The sequence below is a fragment of the Rhinolophus hipposideros genome (assembly GCF_964194185.1).
Source record: "Rhinolophus hipposideros genome assembly, chromosome: 1".
Taxonomy (NCBI): domain Eukaryota; kingdom Metazoa; phylum Chordata; class Mammalia; order Chiroptera; family Rhinolophidae; genus Rhinolophus; species Rhinolophus hipposideros.
Window position 1 is genome coordinate 3,433,226 of NC_138047.1, and position 24,845 is coordinate 3,458,070.

The 24,845-nt window shown below is 46.4% G+C and overlaps 1 protein-coding gene across 1 annotated transcript in view; it reads left to right on the forward strand.

Annotated features, from left to right (window-relative positions):
* LARP4B (La ribonucleoprotein 4B) overlaps positions 1–24,845 on the forward strand; it is a 71,441-nt gene that overhangs the window by 42,715 nt on the left and 3,881 nt on the right. The window contains exons 6-17 of the mRNA XM_081055156.1: positions 909–987; positions 2,228–2,364; positions 4,141–4,244; positions 9,008–9,118; positions 10,071–10,124; positions 10,210–10,419; positions 12,536–12,642; positions 13,117–13,368; positions 17,310–17,355; positions 21,755–21,919; positions 24,219–24,343; positions 24,428–24,536. Coding sequence (XP_080911282.1) covers positions 909–987; positions 2,228–2,364; positions 4,141–4,244; positions 9,008–9,118; positions 10,071–10,124; positions 10,210–10,419; positions 12,536–12,642; positions 13,117–13,368; positions 17,310–17,355; positions 21,755–21,919; positions 24,219–24,343; positions 24,428–24,536 — 1,499 coding nt within the window. The remainder of the gene's footprint in view (positions 1–908; positions 988–2,227; positions 2,365–4,140; positions 4,245–9,007; positions 9,119–10,070; positions 10,125–10,209; positions 10,420–12,535; positions 12,643–13,116; positions 13,369–17,309; positions 17,356–21,754; positions 21,920–24,218; positions 24,344–24,427; positions 24,537–24,845) is intronic.

The window sequence follows — 24,845 nt, forward strand, 5'->3', positions numbered from 1 at the left end:
ATCCCCAGCCTTGATTTTTGGCCTGTGTTTATCTTTATTTTTATTCTGTCCTTTGTATTTTATTATTGCTTTTATCTGTATTCTTTTTTTTTTTAATTAATTTTATTGGGGTGACAATTGTTAGTAAATTTACATAGATTTCAGGTGTACAATTCTGTATTACATCGTCTTTAAATCCCATTGTGTGTTCACCACCCAGAGTCAGTTCTCCTTCCATCACCATATATTTGATCCCCTTTACCCTCATCACCCACCCCCCTCTTTTTTTTTTTTTTTTTTTAAAGATTTTATTGGGGAGGGGGAACAGGACTTTATTGGGGGAACAGTGTACTTCCAGGACTTTTTTTTTTTTCCAAGTCAAGTTGTTGTCTTTTCAATCTTAGTTGTGGAGGGTGATGCTCAGCTCCAAGTTGTTGTCCTTTTCAGTCTTAGTTGCAGGGGGCAGAGCCCACCATCCCTTGCAGGACTCCAGGAGTACAGCCGGCAACCTTGTAGTTGAGAGCCCAGTGGCCCATGTGGGAATCGAACCGGCAGCCCTCGGAGTTAGGAGCACGGAGCTCTAACCGCCTGAGCCACTGGCCTGGCCCTATCTGTATTCTTGTAGGCTACCTGAAAATCCTTTTCAGAATTGAGACAAAGCATTAAATAAGCTTGCACTTATGTGATAAAAAGCATCGGCCAAACTTTGCTGATAAATCTTATGCTCAGATTATTTTATGAAACTGTATTGTTTTTGTTTGGGGGAAAGGGGATTTTCTTTTTTTGGAAGTAGAATAGCATTTTCCTTATATTCTGTATACACTAGATGAATTGATATGTGTAGTGAAAATGTTAGAATTGCTGTACTAAATCATCTGCTTGGTAAATTTTAAGTCATTTTCTCTGAGTTGATCATTACTTTTATGTAGGAGGAAATGAGTCTCAACCAGAAAGCCAGGAAGACCCCCGAGAAGTACTTAAAAAAACATTGGAATTCTGTTTATCCAGGTAAGGATGGCAGTGGTTTTTCTGGTACCTAATACCTGTGGTATTGTGCCTTGATTATTATATACAGATGTGACACTTTATATAGGAGTCTGTGTCTGTTAATATTAATGTCCGTGGACGTCTATTAATAGGAGATCTAGACTATTGATTAACCTTTGACCTGTTGGAGAACTGAGTGTGATAGTGTAGGCTGTGTTTCCCACCATTGTCCACAAATTCATCTTGGTGGTGGCTGTTGGGGTGGCTTTTTGAAATTTGTGTTCGTGGGCCCCATCCCCTGCCCATGGAATCAGACTCTGAGGGCGTGGCCTTAGGTTGTCCATCTCTTAGAAACATTTTTCAGCATACTACAGTTTGAGAACAAATTCCTATGCTACTTCTCAAAGTATGCCAAACACTGTGAAAGCAGGTTATTTTAATGATGTAGCCCTCATATTTTTACTTGTTCCCCACCCCATGAATAATACCATTTGTATTGAAAGTAGAATAGAACCTTTAAAGTTCAAATAAAAGAGATGGGCATACAAGAAGATGGGATTAGCTTAAATGTAATTTTTTTTTTTTTTGAGTAAGAGGATAACTGATTGGCATGTGTAACATTTTCCATCAGTAATGGTGATTTTTCCACGTTTTGCACTGGGCCTGCTTTAACACATTTTGGTTCATCATAGGCCAAAATACCAGGAAGTAGCTCATCTTTGCCCAAACTACTGGTTATCTATGGCTTGCCTTGTGACGCACAGGGTCATGTTGTGATCAGGCTTCCTTCTTTTTAATCCTGGCTTCTGGAAAGTGCTAGGCAGCCAGGGTTGGGCCTGCCACTTCTCTGGCCAGTGTTTCAGACTGAACAGTGAGCACTTGGGACACTGATCTTTCCTGTTCTTTCCATATTTCTCTTACTTTCTTGTTCTTTCAGCTGGATTTCCTTACTTAAAAAAGTTGTTTGTGTTTTTATAAGCTACTTAAACACTTTTTATTATGAAGATAAGCTATAAATACATTTTTTTTAAAGACTTGCTGTTTAATTTTGATTGTATAGAGCACAGAATACTTTTACTTTTGCTCTCTCTGTGTAACCAAATGTCTTTGAAAAAAAAATATACCTAAGGTCAAAGAAGTGGCAAATAACGGGTTGGAACTCAGACCTAACTGAAGCACTGTTGTGCCACGCTTGGACCGTTGCGAGGCTTCCTTTTAAAGAAGTATTTACTCATTAAGGGAGCTTGTCTTCTTTCTGCAGGGAGAATCTTGCTAGTGACATGTACCTTATATCGCAGATGGACAGTGATCAGTACGTGCCAATCACCACGGTGGCGAACCTGGACCACATCAAGAAGCTCAGCACCGACCTGCACTTGATTGTCGAAGTGCTGAGATGTGAGTGAGCGGCAGTCTGGGCTGCTTCCTACCCGGTGGTGACCCGTAGATCCATAGCTATTCAGTGCTACGGTCCTTGATGGCAAATGGAGTGTGCCTGCCTCTGGGCCTTTCTGACCAGCCCCCGTGTTTGGTGGTGCACTCGTGGTACTGGGCGTTCATGGGCTCCATACCCATTCTTAGGTCCAGGGAGTGGAAAAGGCCAGTGGAGAGATGAAAGAAGCTGTGACATGGATGAAAAGTAAAATAATGGCCTTGAGGGTAAAGTAGAATATATTTTAGCATTCTAGCCACGAAAGGAGTTTCTTTCAAATGTCACCTTCCTGCTAAAGTTTTGGTGAAATTGCATTTTTCCTTAAACGTATTTTGTGAGTGGGGTGTTTCTTGGACATTTGGCAACATCAAAGGATGGTTGGAACGGTACATTAGACACCTGCGGAGAATCAGGAAATGTGGGCATTTGCAGTGTGGACCTGCTGTGTTACAGGTTTAGTTTGCTTTGCTCATTGAGGCTTCTCCACTCTCGCCATTTTATTTATTTATTTATTTTAAATCCACTTGATTGAGGCAAAATTGCCATACAGTGAGCTGTGCATACACTGTGCAGTTGGATCAGTTTGGACATAGGTGTACATCAGTGAAACCTTCACTGCGGTCAAGGTCACAAACGTGTCCCCCACTGCTCAGAGCTTCCTGGTGCATTTCGCAACACTTCCGTCCCTTCCCTCCCACCCAGGATGGCTTCAGTGGGGATTCGTTTCATATTAAATGTATGATGTGTTGGACTTTTAAAAATGTGATTGTTTTTAATTATAAAAACTCACTTTTTTATAATAAGGCTTATAAGTATCAGGTGAATTACTTCTCTAGTCTCCCTCCTCCCGCCTGTTCTACTGAGCAGCTCCCACGGGTCTCCTTCACAAGGCACACAGTGGGACATTGCTGTGTCTGAATTAAAGCCCCATTTCTTTTAAGTCAATGCTATGACTTTCCATCACTGACTCTTATGCACAAGTGTTTACAGATTCTCGCCAGCTTACTTGTACTGCTGGCAGTCAGTGAAGATCTTGTCTTGTGTGCGCTTGACTAAACAGTAATAGGTAAGATGGTCATCTTACCTTAGAAACGTAGTGGGGTTTTCTGTTCACAAATAAAAGTTCTCTATTTTCTGTTCGTAGGCAACAGTCTTAAGGGCATTAGTTTGTTGCAGCAGATAATGAAGACACTGGCAAACATGACCATGAAGTTTGAATCCTGAAAACTATGCCACTATTTCTTGAGAATGTTGTGCTTCCCAGTGTTGCTTTGTGGGGGTCCATTTAAGACAGAAACCTATGTTATGTGTCAGCGTTTAGTTCCGTCTGACTCACTTGTAAACGCCAGAGACTTTCTAAAGCTAAAAACACTTCTGTGAATTCAAGATAATAAAAAGTCTTAATAAGACAGAGCATTATTTTATGTTAGGGACTTGTAGACAGGAAAAGCTGTTAACCCTGAATCGTAATTGTTAGTCCTTTGAGCTGTTTAAATCTTTGTTTCGTAGTATTACACTTATTAAAGTGTATGCAGGACTTTTTAAATTCTCATGTGCCTTAGTTTTGAGAAATGGAACATGCAAGATTAGCTTAAAACCTTTGATCGCTTACCCATTGTATACAGGTTTCTTCAATGTGTTTTGTTCCTTAGGATAACAACATCCTGTGGAGTATCTGTATCTATCATAAAGAACTAAATGATCGGTTTGTGTTTTACCATTCATTTTTCTTCTCTCCGTAGCTTTACCTTTAGTCCAAGTGGATGAGAAGGGAGAAAAAGTAAGGCCAAATCAAAACCGTTGCATAGTGATACTCCGTGAGATCCCGGAATCCACACCAGTAGAAGTAAGTCCTGTCTCCTCGGAAAGCAACTTGGACGTTTTGTTGTGGTCGGCTTTTTGGTTGGTTTTGATCCTTTACTTCTGTGTGCTTTGGAGAGTGTCTTTCAAAGAATCCGTATGTACAGTAACCCTTTCCTCACAGGATTTACACACTCTGATAGTTACAGTGTGCCTCGTCTCTTCTGTAAGAATGGTTCTCTAACTTTTTGGTCTCAGGACTCTTCACATTAAGAAAAGGGTTTATGATAATTTCAGTTTTTAGAAATTAAAAGTGAGAAAAGGTTCAAATATTTATTCACTTGGAAATAAAAAAATAAACACACAAGTTAAAATAAAGAACATAACTTTTCAGAACAAGTATTGTCATGACAAGAGGGGTACTGCGAAGAGTGCTGGGAAAGCCCCAGTAGCTTGTGGACAGCATCAGTGCAAATGTGGTCACCAAAAAGGCAAGACATCTTTTCTTCAGTAAATGGAGCCTAGAGATCATAACTGAGAACTACTAACCTAGGCAGTAATTTTAGGAAAACAGTACTTGGTAACTTGTCGTGAAAAGTAACCTGCTGTTAAAGAATCTCTGACTTGTCCAAATGTTCAAGCTGAGTTGCATCGCGTAGCGAATCCTTCTCTCCTGTCTTGAGAAAATGCAGAAAAGTCTTCCTGCAGAGCACACGCCAGAGGTCGGTCTGTGTGCTCTGCGGACTAGAAGAGCCTAGGAAGGTCATTGTCTGTCTCAGGTCTTCTGTAAGTTAAGCTTCAGGTCTCGTGCTGCATATTTTCAATGCCTGCTCTGTGGAGGAAGTAGGTGAGTGTATGTGCGGGTTTGGTGCAGACATATCTTGTGGAGGGTGACAAAGGCTAGGATTCCAGCAGTCCTGCGGCGAGAAGCTACAGCATCCTTGGGTATGGCCTTGTTCTAGAAAGTTTTAATTTCTCCTCAACTTAGGCTCTTTTTACAACTTCTATATTATAATATATATGAAGAAAAAGAAATCAGGATTGTATTTTCTTTCCTTGTCTTTTAATTAAGGGTCTCAATATGAAGGATCAACATATATTTTATTACTAATCTAGATGTCTTTATTAACTGACATTAGTATTTAAAATATAGATCCTAAGTTTCAACACTTGAGACATTTGTAAAGACTACAACCAAGAAGAAGAGTTTTCCACTTTTAGCTGCAGACATGGATCTTAGTATATTTCTGTTACTGTAAACAGCACACATATGTCTGTTGTAAAACTCGAATGATGAAAGTCTGAAGAGGTTTAGAGGAACCTCTATGATAAATTAAAAGTTGAAAAAGAAAGGAAAGGGGAAAAATGTGGTCCACTCTGAATAAGAAAAGGACAGTAAGTTCCAGAACATTCTATATAGTAAAAAGCCATTCTCCGGGGTCTCCGGACCACAGGCTGGGAGTATTCCGAAAGTTCTTTCTCATTTCATGTAACGAAGTGTTTGTCAGTGATCAGAAAAGTTTTAAATTGTAATTCATTTGGTTAATTCCTTTAGGACTTTTTGAAATGTGACTAGCTAATAGTCTTATGAAATGACCCTATTTTCTCTGGGATCTACTTTGTCTGGTATTGATGCAGGCATTCCAGCTTTCTTTTCTCAATGTTAGCATGGCACGTCTTTTTTCATCCTTTTTACTTTTAAGCTGTCTGTTTTTATATTTAAATTGGGCTCCTGTAAGCAGCATAGAGTTGTGTCGGTTTTTCTTATCCAGTCTGTAAATCTCTGCCTTTTACTTGGGAGGGTAGACCATTTACGTTCAAGTGATTAATAAGGCTGTTTGTTTTCTATTTGTCTCTGCTCTTCTTTGTCCCCCCCACCTTTGGATTAAATGTTTTTATCTCCTTTTTTGGCTCATTAGATATTATATAATTCTTTGTCTTGTTTTGCTTTAGTGGTTGTTTTAGGGTTTATAATTGACATCCTTAATTTATCAAAGTCTGCCTTTAATTAACATAATACTACTTTTATATAATACTTTTCCCCTTTCAAAGGTATTTTTCCACATCTGACCTTTCTGCTGTTTTAATTCTGCGTAGTCATTAACCCCATGACATTTTGTTACATTTGCTTTAAACAAATCAATTGTCTTTTAAGGAGATTAAAAGTAAGAAAAATGCATTTAATATTTACTATTTACAGTGCATTTCATTCCTTTGTCTAGATCTCGACTTCTATCTGGCATAATTTCTGCCTGAATATTTTCTTTTGATATTTTTTATTAAATATTAGGTCTGCTGGTAATGAATTTCTTCAGCTTTCATATGTTAGAGGAAATCTTTGTTTCCCCTTCATTTATGGAAGATATTTTCCCTGAGTATAGAATTCCGGATTGCCGGGAGTCTTCCTTTGTGTATCTGAAAGGCATCTAACCTGTGCTGGCGTGTGCTGTCTCTGCGGGACAGCCTGTGTCGGTCCCTTTGTCCCTTCCCACTGGGTCCCGAGTCTTCCCCTTCTCTTGCTGCTCTGAAGTTTTTATCATTGGCTTTAAGCAGTTTGATTTCAGTGCACCTCCATGTGGCTTTCAAGTTTCTTTTAAGTCACAGTCTACTCCTTAATTTAAACTACTCTCCATGAACACCCAGAACATTTTCCCATGCATAGAAGAGTTTTGTCTCAAGGAAATACAACTTCAGAACCTCATAGAATCGCTGCTTCTAACTCAAGGTTCGTATCTCTTGGTGTTGCTTGGTTCTCTTTGTCCAGTGGAGACAGAGCTTTATACCCAATACACTAAAGCATAAGTTATGGCTGCTCTCCAAACCCCTGGTGTAGGAACTATAACACTGCGTGAAAAACTCCAGTTCTGGAAAGAAGGTGAATGACCCACAGTGGCATGGGTCCATTAAAGTGGCCAAAGCCTGCTGGGCAGGGACTGTGACAGCGGCTGGGCCTGGGGCCTCCCACCTGCTGGCGGTCCGCGTTCCCACTCTGCTCTCGCTCTCGACCTCAGCTTTCCCTCTGGAAAAGTCTTTTGTTTTAGTTGAAGTACAGCTGACGTGTAGTATTACATTAGCTTCAGGTGTACAACACCTGATTAGACATCACTGTACTTACGGGGAGACCCCGCAAATCTAGTTAGTAACCTGCTAGTACAAAGCCATCGCGGTCTTACTGACTGTTGCCTGTGCTGTACATCACATTTCTGGGATTTACTCAGTTTATAACTGGAAATTTGCTTTCAAGTTTCTTGTACTTGAAGCTTACTGATGTACTGCTTCTAAGTTTTTCTTCTTCATTTCTTTCTCTTCTCCCTTCTTTTCTTCTGTAGGTCTCTAACTAGCTGTTAATCCTGTTTAGCATATTTCTCATTTCAGGCATTGTATTTTTCATCTCCAGAAGTTCAATTTGGATCTTTATTTTTATTTTTTTATTTTTAGATTTTTAGATTTTATTGGGGAAGGGGAACAGGACTTTATTGGGGAACAGTGTGTACTTCCAGGACTTTTTTTCAAGTTGTTGTCCTTTCAATCTTAGTTGTGGAGGGTGCCGTTCAGCTTCAAGTTGTTGTCCTTTCAGTCTTGGTTGTGGAGGGCGCAGCTCAGCTCCAGGTCCAGTTGCTGTTGCTAGTAGCAGGGGGCGCAGCCCACCATCCCTTGTGGGAGTTGAACCGGCAACCTTGTGGTTGAGAGGACACTGGCCCATATGGGAATCGAACTGGAAGCCTTTGGAGTTAGGAGCATGAGCCACAGGGCTGGCCCCTATTTCTTTTTGTTTTAATCTTCTCTGTCTCTATTTAACATGCTCAGTCTTTACCTTTTTGAATATAGAATATATATCCAATAACTATTTTAAGTTCCTTTGCTACTAATTCTTTCATTTCTGGCTCTAATTTTGATTGACTTTTCCCATTATAGGTCATCTTTCTCATTTTCTTTTTTTGTTTTTATACGTATCTGATAAACTTGGAATGGATGCCAGGCATTTTGGACTTTATTGGGTGCTGAATGTTCTGTGTTCTTTGCTGTGAATATTCTTGAGCTTTGTTCTGGGGTTCAGTTGACTGACTTTGGAGCAGCTTCGTCCTTAGGGGTATTGATTCGGTGGGTGCAGAGCTTCCCTTTGGAGCTGTTTGTCCCATGTGCCTGAGACAGTGCCTTCTGCGTGCTCTCCTGTGTCCTGTGTGTTACGAGCATTTCCCACCCTGGCTGGTGGGAAGACACTGGCACCCGGTGAGCTCTGGGCAGTTCCCTCTGACCATTTCAGGTGGCTGTTTGCTGCCTGCTGAACCCAAGGAAGACCACTGAGGGCTCTGGAGTGGCTGGGCCGGACTGTGCTCGCCCTCCTGTCCTGTGGCCGGGGTACTGCAGGCATGAGCTGGGTATTGTCGAGCTCACCTGTGCCACATGGCCTGAGTCCACTGTCTGAAAACCGTTATTCTGTGTCTTTTGTCTTTTGTTTTTAATTGTTTCAAGTGCAAGGGTAAATCTTGGCCAAAAGCAAAAATCCAGCTAATTTTTAAATTTCTTAAATTGTACCCCTCCCCCCCACCTACTGGTAAAATGAAATGATATTTTCATATTGATTTAGCTTAATGGTATCTTGGGAGTAGAGTAAGTTTTGGCAGTGGGGCCCCAGTTCTGGAAGCCACACTCTTCTTCCTCAGCCGTGTTAAAGGAGAGATTTACTAGGTATCAGGGTGCTGGACTGTGTCTAAGGGTCTGTCCTGAAGGGCATGCGTCAGTTTTGTTTGGTGAGGACAGAAGGTGGCATGGTTGCGAATTAATTTCTACCCTTTCTATTTCCTGTAGGAAGTAGAAGCACTATTTAAAGGAGATAATTTACCAAAATTTATAAACTGTGAATTTGCCTATAATGATAATTGGTTTATTACATTTGAAACAGAAGCTGATGCACAGCAGGTAAGCACCCCCTTCCCCCAAGAAGTACAGAGTTTACCAATAGTTAACAGTTAGCACGTAGTGGGACTAAATTTGGGCATTGAGATTACTATCACATAGAGGGGTTAAGTTTGAGTGTAAAGTGCAGAGGAAATCAAGTGGTACAAACTTAAATAGTGCGTTTGTGTAGACAGTTTTTGTAGCAGTATGAAAAGCATGTGACAATATTTTCTAAGGACGTGTAAGACAAGCAGCCTAGGGAAATTAGTTCTATTCTTGTATCTGGACAGAGAAAGGTTTACTATTTGGCAAGTGTTTGGGGAAATTTGAACCTGACCTTATCGTTCACTCGGCATCATGCGTGTTACAAGCTACTTGAAAGGGCACCAAGGCTCTGGGAGGAGGCGCAGGTGTGAGGATGGTCTCCTGCCCTTAAAGGAAGACTTTCCCTGGTGAGACAGCAACTTAAGGAAACCTGCAGAGTGTTCAGAAGAGAGAAACGAGAAGCTGAAAGATGGGCTTTAATTGGATGGAAGTGGGGGCGGGCCGGGCTTGGAAGAGCAGGTAACAGGTGGCTCAGAGCCTTCAGTGTTATGGGGCAGGATCTGGGGAAGAATAAGGACTTTTGACTATTGTGATCCTAGTCTTTTCCTTTCCCAAACTGTAATCCCAGTTGCTAATTGGGATTATTCCTAGAAACTCCTAGGTCAGGATTCTTAGCCCGTGGTCTCAGGGAGGCTTTCATGGTGTTGTCAGTACTTACAAAATGTATACACATGTTGTCTATTGCAATTTTGGGTGGAGATTCTGTAGCTCTTGCCATATTTCTTTAAGGAATCTGGCCCAGGTTAGGAATTGCTGTTCCAGGTCTTGTCCACTGTATTTTAATTATATAATTGCTTATTTGAGGTGTTGTCAGTTCATCTTATTTATAAGATTAACACAATGGTATTTTGGATGATTTTGCCCTCAGGCTTACAAATATCTGCGAGAAGAAGTCAAAACTTTTCAAGGAAAACCAATTAAGGTAAGCAAGACCATTGGTATACTTTATTTTGCAAGGCAGTATTCTGAAGTATTCTAACAGACACATACTGTGTATGTCCACACAGGCGCGGATAAAAGCAAAGGCAATAGCTATCAACACATTTCTGCCAAAGAATGGATTTCGGCCCCTGGACATGAGCCTTTACACGCAGCACCGCTACACAGCGTCCTTTTACTTACCTCCTGTCTACAGCCCTCAGCAGCACTTCCCTCTGTACAGCCTGGTCGCCCCCCAGACATGGTCAGCAACACACAGCTATCTCGACCCGCCCTTGGTGAGTCCTGTGTTGTCTCATGTAACTGCAGGTTGTGCTGTGGACACTGCACTGGGTGCTTTCGAGGGTAAAGGTCTTTGTCTGGTAGGTGAGGCACATATGTCTGCAGTTTGCTGCAGAAAAACAGAACTGGTTCTGGGGTGGGTTTCACATTTATTTGGGAGATAAATGTGAAGCCATGTACATTAAAAAACCCAAACACTGTGAACCCTTGCCCAGTTGGCCTGCCATCGTTTCCTGAGCTGTGTGGCCCTAGTAAAACAGTGTGATGTGAGCCCCGGTTGTCTGGGGTGCTGTGAGCACAGAGGAGGGTGGGGGGAGGAGAACGGTGTTTCATATAGTCAAGGATAAGTAGAAGACACACTGCCCTGTAAGTTTTATTTCTCACACCAGCATGAGTAAGCTTTACAGATTTGGGCCTGTGTTGGGGCCTGTGGTTGGAATTCATAGATTTGTGATGGATCCAGTTGTTTTTCTCCAGCTCTGCTAGTGCGGATATTAGATCGGGTGAGCCCTGGCGTGAGTGGGATGGAGTGGGTATGAGAATCAGGGCTAATCTACGGCAGCAAAAGAAGTGGTCACTCGGCTCCGCTTGGGAAGGTAGGGGGCTGGTGGACGGGAGGTGTGCAGGTTGCCAGCAGCTTTAGTTGGAACCGTAGTGACGGAAGGGTAGACTGTGTGTAAGGTTGTGGTCAGAAAGCAGGAATTGAGTTAGAAACTTGGAGGATATGTCTGTGGGCCATGTCAGGGAAGGTTGGGATGGTCCATCAGCTAGCTGTGTGGGGAAGTCACCTGAGGCTCTTGGTAACTGGAAAGGCTGAGGCCGCGAAAAGGCGTGTTGGCTCAGCTGGATGTGGGTGCCTGTTGCGCACCAGAATGTGAAGGTGTGTGGCCAGGAAGGAGCCATCTGGAGAAGAGAAGTGTATCAAGTGGGTGGTACTGCAAAAATGGGACATAGTGTCCTGAAAGTTACAATTAGGGGTTCATTGGGGGTCGTGTTGTCACCTAAGTGGAGTGAGTTCGAGAGGCTGGAAGGGGAGGAAGCTGCATGGTGAGCGGTGTGCGCAGAGGCGCCTGGGCCAGCTGCGGAGGACGAGTGTTCTGGATTAATGCATAGGTGAGGTGGGGGCTGGCAGATAAGGTCGGCAAGCTCTGCCTGCAGGTTCTTAAATGTGCCGAGATGTGTGGAGTTGCCGGTGTGGCTTGTGGGATGTGGGCAGGGCAGCTGGGGAGAGACGAGTCAGGAGAGATCCTCATGGCTCAGAGCCCGCAGATGTCTGGAGCTGCTCCGCTCCGTGGGAGGACGGTGCGGACACATGCGTTGTTTCTGTGTCTTCTGAGTGAATCCTAGTCGTAAGGAAATGTACTGCTTTTTTGAAGTATTTACTACCTTCTGTAAAAGTGTACCAATAGCCATATATTTAACACATCATGGGAGAACCGTAGAGCGTCCATAAATTCGTGTTGAATAATTTCTCCAGAGAGGGCTAACCGCCATATATTTCAGTTCACTTTAGTTTAGTTGAGGACAAGTCGAGTTGCTTTTCTAATTTCTTGAATTGAGTAGCTTTTCTGATTTCTCTAATCACACCTGTTCCTGTCCAGAGTGGGGTCCACGGGGACCCTGGATCAGTTGCCTGGCCATTGGGGCGGTTCCTCGTCTGGTGTGTGCGGCCCTTTTGCTTGCTCTAAAACACACGTGTCATTTCGAGCGGGAGTGATGAGATAATGGGGCCCCTTAGTCCTCAGCAAGTTCTGTTAAATCATTGTTGCTGGCCAGGTGCCTTAGATCAGGGCTGAGTTCTGTGTAAAAGTACACAGAGAACCTAGTTCTGCCACGAGTGACACACTTGTAAGTAGGCTGCCGCTTTCAGGCTATGGGGTTCCCTTTCGTGCATTGGGGTGAACGGTTTCCAGTGCCCCGGCGCCTTGGGAATAAATGGGGGCTGGTTTACAGTGAAGCAGAGTGAACCCCTGGACCTCGAGAAGCTCGGGGGTTCTGGATCAGGCTTCCCTCTGCTATGTGAGCCTCCGCCTGGGCTTGCTGTGATTCAGGCAGTGGTCACCAACTGGAACAGTTATGGCTTTTTGACTTGTCTGTTTTTAATGAATCTAGGTGACTCCATTTCCAAATACTGGATTTATAAATGGGTTCACGTCTCCAACCTTCAAACCCGCAACATCGCCTCTGACTTCACTCAGACAGTACCCTCCGAGAAGCAGGCAAGTACCACGCGTGGCGAAAGTGCTGTTTTTCCCCAGGTGTGGTAGGGGTCACTGCTGTACTGTGTGCTTCAAAAGCCAAGGAACCAAGATGTGCTAGACCGAGGCCGCCCTCACCGCGGGCCTGAGTCCTGTTGCCTGAGCAGCTGCCGTTGCTGCCAGTCGCACCGGTGACGAGCAGCAGGGACAGGGTTGCTTGCAGCGCAGCCTCACCTGGCAGGTGGACTGCGGGCCTGCACGCTGGCGGGCTCTCCGCACACAGGCTCCGGGGCAGCCGCACGTCTGCCACGCACCTGGACGTGACACGCCACTGCCAGGTGTGCAGTGGCAGTGCTGTCCGACGTGCCAGGCACTAACTGCTCTTCCTGCGTTTTCTCATCGAGAGCCTGTGTCACTTAGACAATCCTGTGTTAGTGCGCTCATTTCATACGCCTTGATTGTTCATAACTGCCTTGACAGACATCTCATTTGCAGGAATCCTGGTAAATCCCACCTGCGCCATGCCATTCCCAGTGCAGACAGAGGACCTGGGCTGCTAGAAAGTCCTTCGATATTTAACTTCACTGCGGACCGCTTGATGAATGGTGTCCGGAGCCCACAAACAAGGCAGACAGGCCAGCCCAGGGCCCGTGGCCAGAACCCTCCGGCCTCCGCCAAGCGAGACGCCGGGGCCCCGCGGGTGGAGCCGGGCGGCCTCGAGTCCTCTCCCGGCTTAGGCAGAGGCAGGTGAGTCACTCAGATGTGGGCTGATGGGGCCTGCATACGTATAAACTGTTAATGTTTTCCAAGTTTGTTAATTTATGTATGTCTTCTAAGCATTATTTTCAAATACATCACAGAAATTCAAATTGAAAGCTATGGACCATCAAAGGTTTTATATACAGAGGGTGCCAAAAAAATGTATACACATTTTAAGAAAGGAAAAAACTGGATTAAAATTGTAATATTCAATATATACCAGTAACAGAAGATGAATACAAGTCACGTGTATACATTTTTTTTGGCACCCTTGGTAATTGCTCAGAGGAGTTACTTTTAGAGCAGAAACCTAACTGGTGTCATCTTTGTTATACTATAAAATTGTTCAACGACAAGTGTAGATAGAGTGGCACTCTGTTGGGTCTCAGTCGTTATATGTGGAGAATTTCGATTTGGACAGACAGCAGCCTACACAGTCTGTGAAGCCTTGCCCCCCCTCCCTCTCCCCCATGCCTGCCGTGTGGCCCCTGTGCTCTGCCCCACCTTCGCTACTTTTCTAGCCGCCGTCACACAGTTGGCAGATAATGATCTGTGTAGCCAGGCAGACAAGAGTTCAAATTCTGTTAGTCCTATAGTTACAAATGAAAGTGGTCATGATTAAGTGGTGCCTGTTGGTCACGTTTAGGGGGACTTCCTTCCCCAGGTGTTCAGTGTGGCACCCTTGGTCCCACAGTGTCTGTGGTCATTACCTGCCCCCTTGTCTTTGCTGCGGCTTGCTGTCCTGCCTTCTGCCACTTACACTGGGCAGAGAGGAGAGGTTACAGAGGTGGAGCTGAGTCCCGGGGCTGCATTCAGTCCTGCTTGGGCTTGGCACGTTGAGCCCGGCTTTACCCAGTTCGTTCTCTCTGTGGTTCGTTCCATGTGGGCTACCAGGAAGGAGATCCCAGTGAAAGATAACTAGGTCAACCTCCTAGGCTTTTTGTTAAAAAACCCACTCGGCACACTTTAGGTGAACACACTTGTAAGCTCCACACACAGTGTGCAGCACAGTGACTGGCCTAGGCTTTGCTGATGTTGGATCCCCTTCTCCTGGCACAGTGCAGCTGGAGTGTGGGGGCCCAGAAGCAGTCCGTGGGACTCGTCGGCGTTAGTCCACATGGCCCGGCCTTGGAGGGTGTGAGGCAGGGTCGGTGTGGCTGAGGGCAGCACGCTTGCTGCGGTGCTGCCATGGGTCTGCATGGCATCAGGAAATTTGATATACAGTTGGCTCGACAGGCATTTGAGGGCTGAAAGTGAAGGAGGACACAGGAAATGCAAAGGCAGTGACTTCGGGAAGCAGCTCACCCGTGGGGTGGGGGGATATCGGGAGAGTTTGGGATTGTCAGACCAAGAGGTTTGGAGCAGGGCCTATGGAACTGAGGCCAGACCTAAGGGCCTGCTTGCCACACGGCTAAAGGGACAGCGCAGAAAAGTGTCACCCGGAAGACAGGTCTCCCCCACTGCAACACTTCCTGTTGGGAAAGCTCAGCAGGAAATGTCCTAGCAATGCAAACACGGGCACTGTCTGTGTGAAGCAGGGCAGCAGGGGGTTGGCCAGTGCAGCTCCCCTCCAGCCACACAGACACATGTAATCCTTCCACAGCAGTTGAACGTCCCAATGACAGCAGTGACGAATTCACGCCTTTGCCCAGGAGCCATGGAGACTCCTACCTAAATAGTCTGTCCCTGAGGACTGTGGCCACAATTACGAGGCATTGGGCCAGAGACCTGTGTGCACAGAGCTCGGGAGGCTGGGCCGAGAGCCCTGGTTGTACCCCGCGCTGGTCCCTTCCCCATCCCTCACGTGTCCTTTCTCTCCACACAAGGTGTGCGGCGTGCAGGGCTCTTCAGCTGGACGGTAGTCCTGAAGGACCTGGACCACAGTAGCTGTGCTCCCGCCAGCACCCTTTTTTCTGGTTTTGTTTTGTCCTCCATGGACTTTGTCCACTGGGTGTAAGGAGCAACATGAGGCAGCCCAGGGAACCCCCCTTGGCGCATGCGTGATTCCCCAACCTTCTGCCAGCGGTCACCCAGTCAAGTTCCCTGGCAGGAGGAACCCAGCGGAATTCAGAGTTGTGCTGTCGGGGTACTGGGGTGCTCTGGCGCCTGGACATGCGTGCCACCTCCCCTGTGTCGGGGTTGTCCTGGGAAGGCTGCCGGCCCTGCCTTGCAGCTGACCTCTGCTTGGCCAGTCTGCTGCCCAGAGTGGGGGTGCATGCTACTTCCTCTGCAGAGGGAGGGGCCCCAGGCTGTGAAGGCAGTTGCGTGGTGCTGCCAAGTGTGGCAGACAGAGGGATAGGGCTGGCACCCCAGGCCAGGCTGGGCTCTCTGGCTTATAGAGATGCTCGCCTCAGCACGAGAGGGCCCCGAGTGTGCCTACTGCACACCTGGGGTGACAGTGAAGAGGCAGGTGCTACCTCTTCACCAGGCTGCCAGGGGTCTCTCTAACGTGGATGGCTTCAACACGTAGGCCTCACACTGTCCCCTCCACAGGCCCCCTCCCAAGGTCTCCTGTCACTAGACTTTGAGTCATGGTATTTGTCCAGCCATATCCTCAGCCCCCCTGCTTGAGAACCAGTGTAAATTCGTACTTTGTCCAGTATATGTCCAGACACTGGACAGCAAATATGTTGCCTGCAGTTCTGGCCTCTGGGAGGGACTCCTGCACACTGAATTTTAGGGGTACTCCTGCCTGGGGTGTGACGGTGAGGCGGTCGCACTGCATGGACAGGAGGAATCCAGGTCTGGAACTCCCATGGTCGGCATGCTGAGGGCTCCCCAACAAGGCCGCAGCTGTGGATGGAAAGCAAGGGGGTGATGCAGGGATTTTGGGGCCTGGGCCTGACGTGCTGCTTTGGCTGGGGCTGGGGCTTGTGTCCCCATCTCCGTGGCTCAGCGCCCCATCATGACAGGGAGCTCAAGGCCATGGTCACAGATGTCTGTAGTTGGGCATTTCGTCTCTGCTGGGAGCCAGGTGAAAGCCAGAAGCTATGTCTGGAATTGATTCTACAGCGGAAGGTGTGTGGTTTGTTCTGCTTCTCCTGGGGGGTGTCCTCCGCAAACAGTTGAGGGCTCTAAGCTCATTCCAATTAGTTGGGCCTTCTTGGACAAGACTGCCTATAGATTTTCTATTAAAAAAAGGAATCAAGGAATCTGTCAAGATTATTTCTGAATTCCAGCTTATATAGTACAAGTCCCCCAGGAAGTCTTCCCATTTAGGTGAAGTGACAAGGGGACACGTAAATAAAAATGAAATTATAAATTGGAACAGTATGTAAGTTGTTAGGCCATGTTTCCCATGCGGGGCAGGGAAAGTGTCTTAGTGTCCTCAGGGCCCACGGTGGTCACCGTTGTCATGTGCCGTAATGTGTAGCCTGGTCCTGTTGCCTGCGGGTCCTGGATCCCCAGGCTCGCAGCTAACAGCCAGGCAGGCCCAGTAGTTGAAGGTTAGAAATGCTCATGTGTTCGGTGGTCACGCGCAGGCTGTTGACTCGGCAGTCTGAAGGCCAGCCAGGCTACTGGGTGGGGTCTTCGCATTTGGACGGTAAGTCTGATTGATTTCATTACCTTTCTCTAACGGTTCACCTGTGTGCTTCAGTGTCAGGTTTTACGTGTCCTGTCATTCCAACTGAACAGATGTTCAAGGGTTGATGTAGCAAAATTCTAAATAGCCATTTGAATTCTTTCACTGTGTTTTTTCTTTTTGCTTGTTTTTCTATTTTTATCTACCTATCTAAACATCAGTTTTAGTCCTTTGCTGTTAAAGGTGTTTGTGTTGCTTTTACTTCCTAAGGTTGGGTTTTGAGAATCAAAAGTCATCTGTAAGAGATTACGAAGCCATAAAGATTGAATAATGTGCTCTGACATGTGTTCAGTGAAAAATGTTCACAGTGGGAGAAAATTAAGTCTTTGATTTTCCTCTCTTCTAGGAAAAATTCCTTTGGTTACCGGAAGAAAAGGGAGGAGAAGTTTACAGTGAGTACATCAAGCCTGTGTCATTGTTACAAGACATTTAAATCTAGTTTATATTAAGCAAACTTGAGATACAATTACACGAATAAAAGTTCAGACGAAATGAGTCTTTCAAAAGAGGTTTCCTTTTAACGTGAGATCCATTAAGTGACAGGTGACATTCCTGCTGCGCTGAAGGGGACGAGGTGGTGGCTAGTTTCCTGAGTGTCACTCTGGTACATGTCTGTGCTGTGCAGTAGGTACAGCCAAGAGCACACTGCATTTGCTGTTGTCCACGTGCAGGTGTGCACGGGCCTCCTCCGTGTGGGTGACACGCAGTACACAGGTAACCCCGTGTAACACACTTGTTAGTTTCCTAAAAAGTGCTGTGTTCTGCAAATCCGTGTTATACGAAACAAAGAACTAGTACAAAAAAGGGGTTAGGTTCCAAATATTAAAACAACATATTATTATATTTTTATAATTAAGAGAAATAGCTTTATTAAAGCAATTTTTACCAAAAGTGTAACGTTTTAGTATGTATTAAATAATGTTTCTTTGTCATCACTACTAAGCTTTTATTGCATTCCATGTTGTTCGGGGATGTCCCTAATTTCGAATGAGATCTCTTTTGCTCTTAAAAGCTCTCATTAAGTTCCGTGTGGTTCGAGGATTTCTCCAATTCTCAAACCATGTTAGAGTGAAACCGTGTTCTAGGATGCCATGTTGTTACGAGGGTTTTCCCCAATTCTCGAACCGTGTTATAGAAGTGCCGTGTTATACGGGGCTTATCTGTAATTTTAAATGGCTGGCTCACTAGGTTTGATGGCAGCATAAACTTCTCCCTTGCAGGAAGTAGCTCGTCGCTGTGCGGAAAGCGCTGTTGCCCCTGCATAACTTGCAGGGTGGGTCTGTGTGGTGTAGGTGCGTGAGGCGGCCTGTCTACATGGGATGGCACTTTCTCCTCTGCGCAGTGCTTCTGCTGCGTTTGGTGAGCGAGACATGATGCATTTGCACACGGAGTTTCCTAGCAGAGTTAGCTTATGTGGGAGACATAGTGGAAGGAAGGGCATTTTCTGCAGTGGCAGGTGTGGCATGCATTCCACACGGGGGGCAGGGAAGACCTTGGGAAAACCTTAGGTCCAGCCCCCTGAGCCATCGAGTGCTGTCTTGTTACAGGAAACGCATTTTCTTTGGGACCTAGGAAGCACACATTAGCAGTGAACAGACACTCATAATTCTGCCTTACTGATCAGCCTAGTCTAGTTGTTGGGAAACCCTTTGGTGAGGCAGTTTCTGTCGGCTGATTCCAGTCAGAATTAATGAGTTCCTATAACATTTGGCCTAACAAGACTGTCATTTGAATCTCGCTTCAGATACTAGTTACCTTACGTGAAGTACTCCCATTGTTCACTATGTCACCTTCAAAGGTGACACTTTTTCTCGTTGCCGTTTCTGTTTTCATTTTGATTTGTGTTCCTGATTACCTGGGAACCACGTAGAAGCCCAGGCACATGACATGGTTCTAATTAGTAAAGAGAGTATACCTGTTGTTCCCCTGGGACATTCTTGTGACTTCAGAAATGCACGGATGGTGATAAACATGGGCATCGGCCCCACAAAGCCCATAGTACCAGGGGCAGCATGCCCACCCCACCTAAAGCCTGTCAGATCTTAAAATGTTAACATCAGACCTCATCATGACAAAATAGATGTTAAAAAAAAGAGAAAAATACACAAAAAAAGATCAAACCCCATCTGTAGGTGCTGTCATTTTGTAACTGTCATTTTATAACTGGGCAGTTATTTTTGTTCCTAAATATAGAGATTTTGTAAATTTTCTCCTTAGAAATGCTCTGAAAAGCTGGGTTCACCTCAGAAAACCGTAGATGGTTATAGAACTGGGTGACAGTGTGGCTGGGTGACAGCACCCCACGGCCACTACTGGATAGTGCAGGCTTTGTTCCAAGGGCTGGTACTGAGCAGAGTCAGGCTTGACTCGGGCACCTGCCCAGAATGAAGGATGGGTTGGCAGGTGCCCAGAGGAGATGTGGTGTGGCTGCCTCAAGCCATCTCCAGTCTGCTCTTCCCTCACTTCTAACAGACCTTCTCTGGGTTCTGCTTTTGCATATGTAGGTGTAAGTGTCAGCCATTCCAAATTAAGTGAGCCCCATGTGAGTGTTGCATTCAGAGTGGCCAAGAGAAATACCTGTGTTCCACCTCAGTACAGACTCATATCCTCTCCCTGTTCCTTGTCTCCTTCAGCCAAGGAATTGGACTCCTACAGAATGACTTCTGGCTTATTGAAGCAGGTTGACTATAGTTTTCCAGTAAAATTATATCACTGCCCTTCTCTTGCGATCTTCGGCTTATGGTTTACACTTGGATGTTGTTCTGTAGTTTACCTTCTTGAAGTCAGGGAGTGTGATAATCTCTTATCCAGTACCATGTGGTTTTTTTTTTGTTGTTGTTGTTGTTGTTTTAAAGATTTTATTGGCGAAGGGGAACAGGCCATTATTGGGTAACAGTGTGTACTTCCAGGACTTTTTTCCAAGTCAAGTTGTTGTCCTTTCAATCTTAGTTGTGGAGGGTGCCGTTCAGCTTCAAGTTGTTGTCCTTTCAGTCTTAGTTGTGGAGGGCGCAGCTCAGCTCCTGGTCCAGTTGCCGTTGCTAGTAGCAGGGGGCGCAGCCCACCATCACTCCTTGTGGGAGTCGAACCGGCAACCTTGTGGTTGAGAGGATGAACTCCAACCAACTGAGCCATCTGGGAGCTCAGCGGCAGCTCAGCTCAAGGTGCCATGTTCAATCTTAGTTGTAGGAGGCGCTGCCCACCATCCCTTGCGGGACTCGAGGAATTGAACCAGCAACCTTGTGGTTGAGAGCCCACTGGCCCATGTGGGAATCGAACCAGCAGCCTTCGGAGTTAGGAGCACGGAGCTCTAACCGCTTGAGCCCCGGGGCCAGCCCCCAATACCGTGTTTTTTACACAGTGATTAAAAATACAAAGTGTTTCCAGGGTGGACTTTTATGGCTTGTATTTCTTTTACGAGGTGTGATCAAACAATACAGTGAATGTTTAAATTAGAAAAAATTTATTTTAGTAAAAGACACATTGCCATTAATCCCCCTCAAAATACTCCCCCTCACTTCAAACACCCTTATCCCATCGTTCTTGCCACTTTTGGAAGCAGTTCTGGAAGTCCTCTTTTGTGAGTGTCTTTAGTTGTGCTGTCATAGCTGCTTTGATGTCCTGAATCATTTTGACTTTGGGGAAGAGCCAGAAGTCACATGTTGCCAGATCCGGTGAATAAGGTGGATGAGGACACAGTGTAATGTTTTTGACAGAAATTGCCGTATACCAGAAGTGATGTGTGACTTGGAGCGTTGTCATGATGGAGGATGATTTACGGCACACTTTAAAACACACCTTCTCTCAACCATGGCTCACACCCTACTGACGGCACCAAACAAGATGAAACTTGTCACATACTGTTACTAAGGTTTGACACGCCACTTCCCATATTGAATATCCCTGCCTTTCCGATGGGTGGCACTCAGCAGCAGCAGTCACCATATTTTGTGATCACAACGGAAAGTCTCCCGGTCACACATCGCTTCTGGTACAGCAGTTTCTGTCAAACAAAACCATTACGGTGTGTCCTCATCCACCTTATTCACCGGATCTGGCACTGTGCGACTTCTGGCTCTTCCCCAAGATCAAAATGACCATGAAAGGTAAATGTTTTGAATAGATTCAGGACATCGAGGCAGCCACAAGAGCACAACTAAAGACACTCGTGAAAGAGGACTTCCAGAACTGCCTCAGAAAGTGGCAAGAACGATGGGATAAGTGTGTTTGAAGCAAGGGGGAACATTGTGAGGGGTATTAATGGCAATGTGTTTTTCACTGTAATACTTTTTTTTTTAATTTAAACATTCACCGTATTTTTTTATCATACTTCATAGATTACAAATATTCTTTGATACCACGAAACTTGTCTGGACATGAACAGGTTAATGCCTAGACTCGGGCTGCTCTCAGTTTTGACAGCGTGGGCCAGTTGTTCAGCAGCATCTTCCTTGCGTAACCCTTTGCTGCTCTCAGCTGCATACTGTGGCCTACCCGGCCTGGGTGGGCGACAGGTGGTAGGAAAGCAGGTGCGCACGGCTTGTGTGACGGTGTCCAGTCGCAGCCTTGAGGGCCAAGCTTTATACGGTAGGGGCTCTGCTCTTGGTGGTGGAAGTTGCCTCATCAGGGACCTCTGATTAGGTGGTGAAGTGTTGGTGTGGTCGGATTACCTATTCTTTCTTTAAGACAGATGCAGAAACCAGTTAGCGAACAGATGACTGCCTTGCTTCTGCTGTGTGTCTTAGCACCATCCTGCCTACACTTGTGCGACTTTGCGGTGTTGTTCTCTTTCAGAGGAGTCAGACTCAGTCTCCGACGCCACCAAAGCCTCCATCCCCGAGCTTCGAGTTGGGGCTGTCCAACTTCCCCCCGCTGCCCGGCGCCGCGGGCCACTTGAAGGCCGATGACTTGTTTGAGAACAGGCTGTCTAGCTTGCTCCTAGGCGCGTCCAAAGAAAGGGTAAGACCCATGTCACATGCCGAGTGGTCAGTAACATCACTGGGCGTCGATTTCCTATCTGGCGGTAGGCCGAGCTCTTTACACACGTGGGTTTTTTCCTCACTCAGAAGAGGCTCAGAGGGTAAGTGATTTGCAGAGACCACACAGATTTTGAGTTGAACCCAGGCTGTAGTCTCTTAGTTCCCTGCCTGCCAAGGTCAGAGAGACAGATGTGGGCCATAGTGAGCAGTGCAGACAGTTTCTTACCCAGAAACTCAGGCTGCGTTTTCACTGTTGCTCTTTGGGATCTGCTTTTATTTTATGAGTCAGAAGATTAAAGCAGAGAAATCTGAATTATGCCAGAAGTAGCATAGAAGCCTGAGGTAACGTTCCTATGATACCAGCGGCTTTTGGTGGACTCTAGGCTGCCAGACTGGCTGCCTTACTCCCCGGGGTGGTTCCCCGGCGTGGTTACCAATGCTCCTTCTGGGGTCCGCTGCAGTTACCGTGGTATGTAGGCTGTGTGCTGCTGCCAGCAGTAATCCCTGTGTCTTTTCTTGTGGAAATCCACCGCTGCCACCTCTAGGAGTGAATATCCAGCCTCTGGAGTGAGGAAGGATGCCCCCAGACTCTGCACTCAGGGGCCTTGGTCAGGGCTCACATGGGCTTTATAAAGCCTGTGTTCATGCCTCTTCATGCTGGTCTGTACCTGCTGCTCCTGCTTGTAACCCACAAGGCCATGGTAGCAGTCACATTAAATTCGGCTTGTCTGGTGCAGTCATTTCTGAGTTATAAGTGCCTCATAGAGTGATGTGGGAGAGTCAGTGCATTTTAAAGGTCATGAATTCTAGTTTTCAGACTGACTTTACTCCCCCCAGCAGTGGGCAGAACAATCTAGCCTCCGTGCTCTTTAAAAACAGCAACTACTGCTTTTTACATTTTCAGTGTCTGTAAAATTTCTTTTGGAGAAAGAATTGCTAATCTCCAAAGTCAGGCTGGTTCCATGGCCAGGTCCCCGCCTGTGTCACTGCTTCTTGGTGGGGTACGTGTAGCAGCTTCTGCAGGGCTGGCAGGGATGGGAGAGGCGGCTGTGCAGGAGTGTAGGGTCCCTGGCCTGCCAGGGTCTGGCCCCCGACCCATGTTCCCATTACCCGGAGCAGGAACTCTTGTAGGTGCTGCCTCTTGGGGCGACACGCGTGGGTTCCCGCCGAGGGTTGTCATTGAGGGCTGTACCGTGTTTCCCTGAAAATAAGATCTAGCTGGGCAACCAGCTCTAATGCGTCTTTTGGAGCACAAATTAATATAAGACCCGATCTTATTTTACTGGGTCTAATATAATATATAAGACCAGGTTAATGTAATGTAATGTAATGTAATATAAATAATATAACACCAGGTATAATATAATAATATAACATAATATATAATATAATTATAATGTTATAATATAATACCGGATCTTGTATTAATTTTTGCCCCAAAAGACACAATAGATCTAATTGTCCGGCTAAGTCTTATTTTCGGGGAAACATGCTAGGTGGTGCCGTTCTCCCCCAGCAGCTCTCCGGTTCACTTCTGAGCTGTTTGCTTTGAAAAGTAAAATTTTAAGAATGTTGTTTTTTTGTACTCAGTCTCACTTCCAATTATTTATTTGCTTTCCTGCCATTTTTGTTACTTACACGTCATGAAGAAGACGGTGCATGCATGAGCTATCACTTTGCTTGGGGTCGGTGACTGGAGTGGGGACATCTGGTGTCAGGTCTCTGCCTTGTGGCCACACATGATTAACTTAAACATTCTGAGCTCAGTTTCCTCCCCTGTGGAATTGGGATAGTTAACAACACATTGCTTCCAGAAGTGGTGTGTCAATTCAGGTGGGGAAGCTGTTAGCACCTGCCACCCACCTCAAGACACTCCTAACTTTGCCAGTTTGGAGGTGTCGATAGTTCTGCCTTTCATTGATTGTGTGGAATTCCACATTTAGTGGATATCTGCATGTCTGCTCTGTGGCAGGCTGTGCGGGGACTGGGGTGGGTGTTGGGAGAATAGATGGTTTTGATAGTTGTTCCTTTGGGAAAACCAGCTTGCAGATAATAGGATGGGAGCACAGAAGCAGGCCCACTGACATGATTGCAGGGAGGACAGACCTGGGTCGTTTCCTGCCAGCGTGCTGGCATTCTGCCCACTCGGCGCCCCAGGGCCTGCGGAGGAGGACAGGCCGGGCGGTCAGTACCGTTGTTGCCATGTTGTACATCATAGTGACATGTGTGATGCACGCTGCTCTCCCCAACCATGAAACTGTGACTCCCATTGTTTTCAGAGCCTCAGCACAGACGCTGGTGTGAGCACTCTTCCCTCAGCGACCCCCAGGGAGCCCCCAGGACCGGCCCCATGCACCCTGTCGGCGGCCCACGAGCGTGCCCCTTCCCCTGCCCACCTGCCTGAGTAAGTACCCGTCCTGCTGCTGCATCCTGACGCTCTGGCATGGCCGATGAGTGGGACATTCACATGTCAATGGCCTTCTCACAGGGACCCCAAGGTGGTGGAGAAGCCAAGGGAAGCGCCAAGTGCGGACAGACTCCCTTCCGCCCCGACTGCCACCGCCAGTAAATCGGTGCAGGTGAACGGTGTCAGCCCGGTAGGTACCAGGGCGCTGGGCTCCCCTCGGGCCAGCCGTGGGCGGGCATTCGCATGTGCACCTTGCCAGTCGCCTGGGCATCTCAGTGATTCTGCCAGTGCCCAGTCACTTCTGCTGCCGCAGCCCTGGGCTCTCCGTGTCAGTGTCAGTTGAGCGAGGTTGTCCTTTTGAGTAGTCACGAGACTCCAGCTTCTGTTCCCAGAGGACCCGTGCTCGCTGAGCACATGCTGTCACTCCCTCCCCTGGCAGGATCCAGCCCGTTTCATTCTGATTTGTTGTGTTCTCCCATTGATCTTGGGTGAGCTTTTG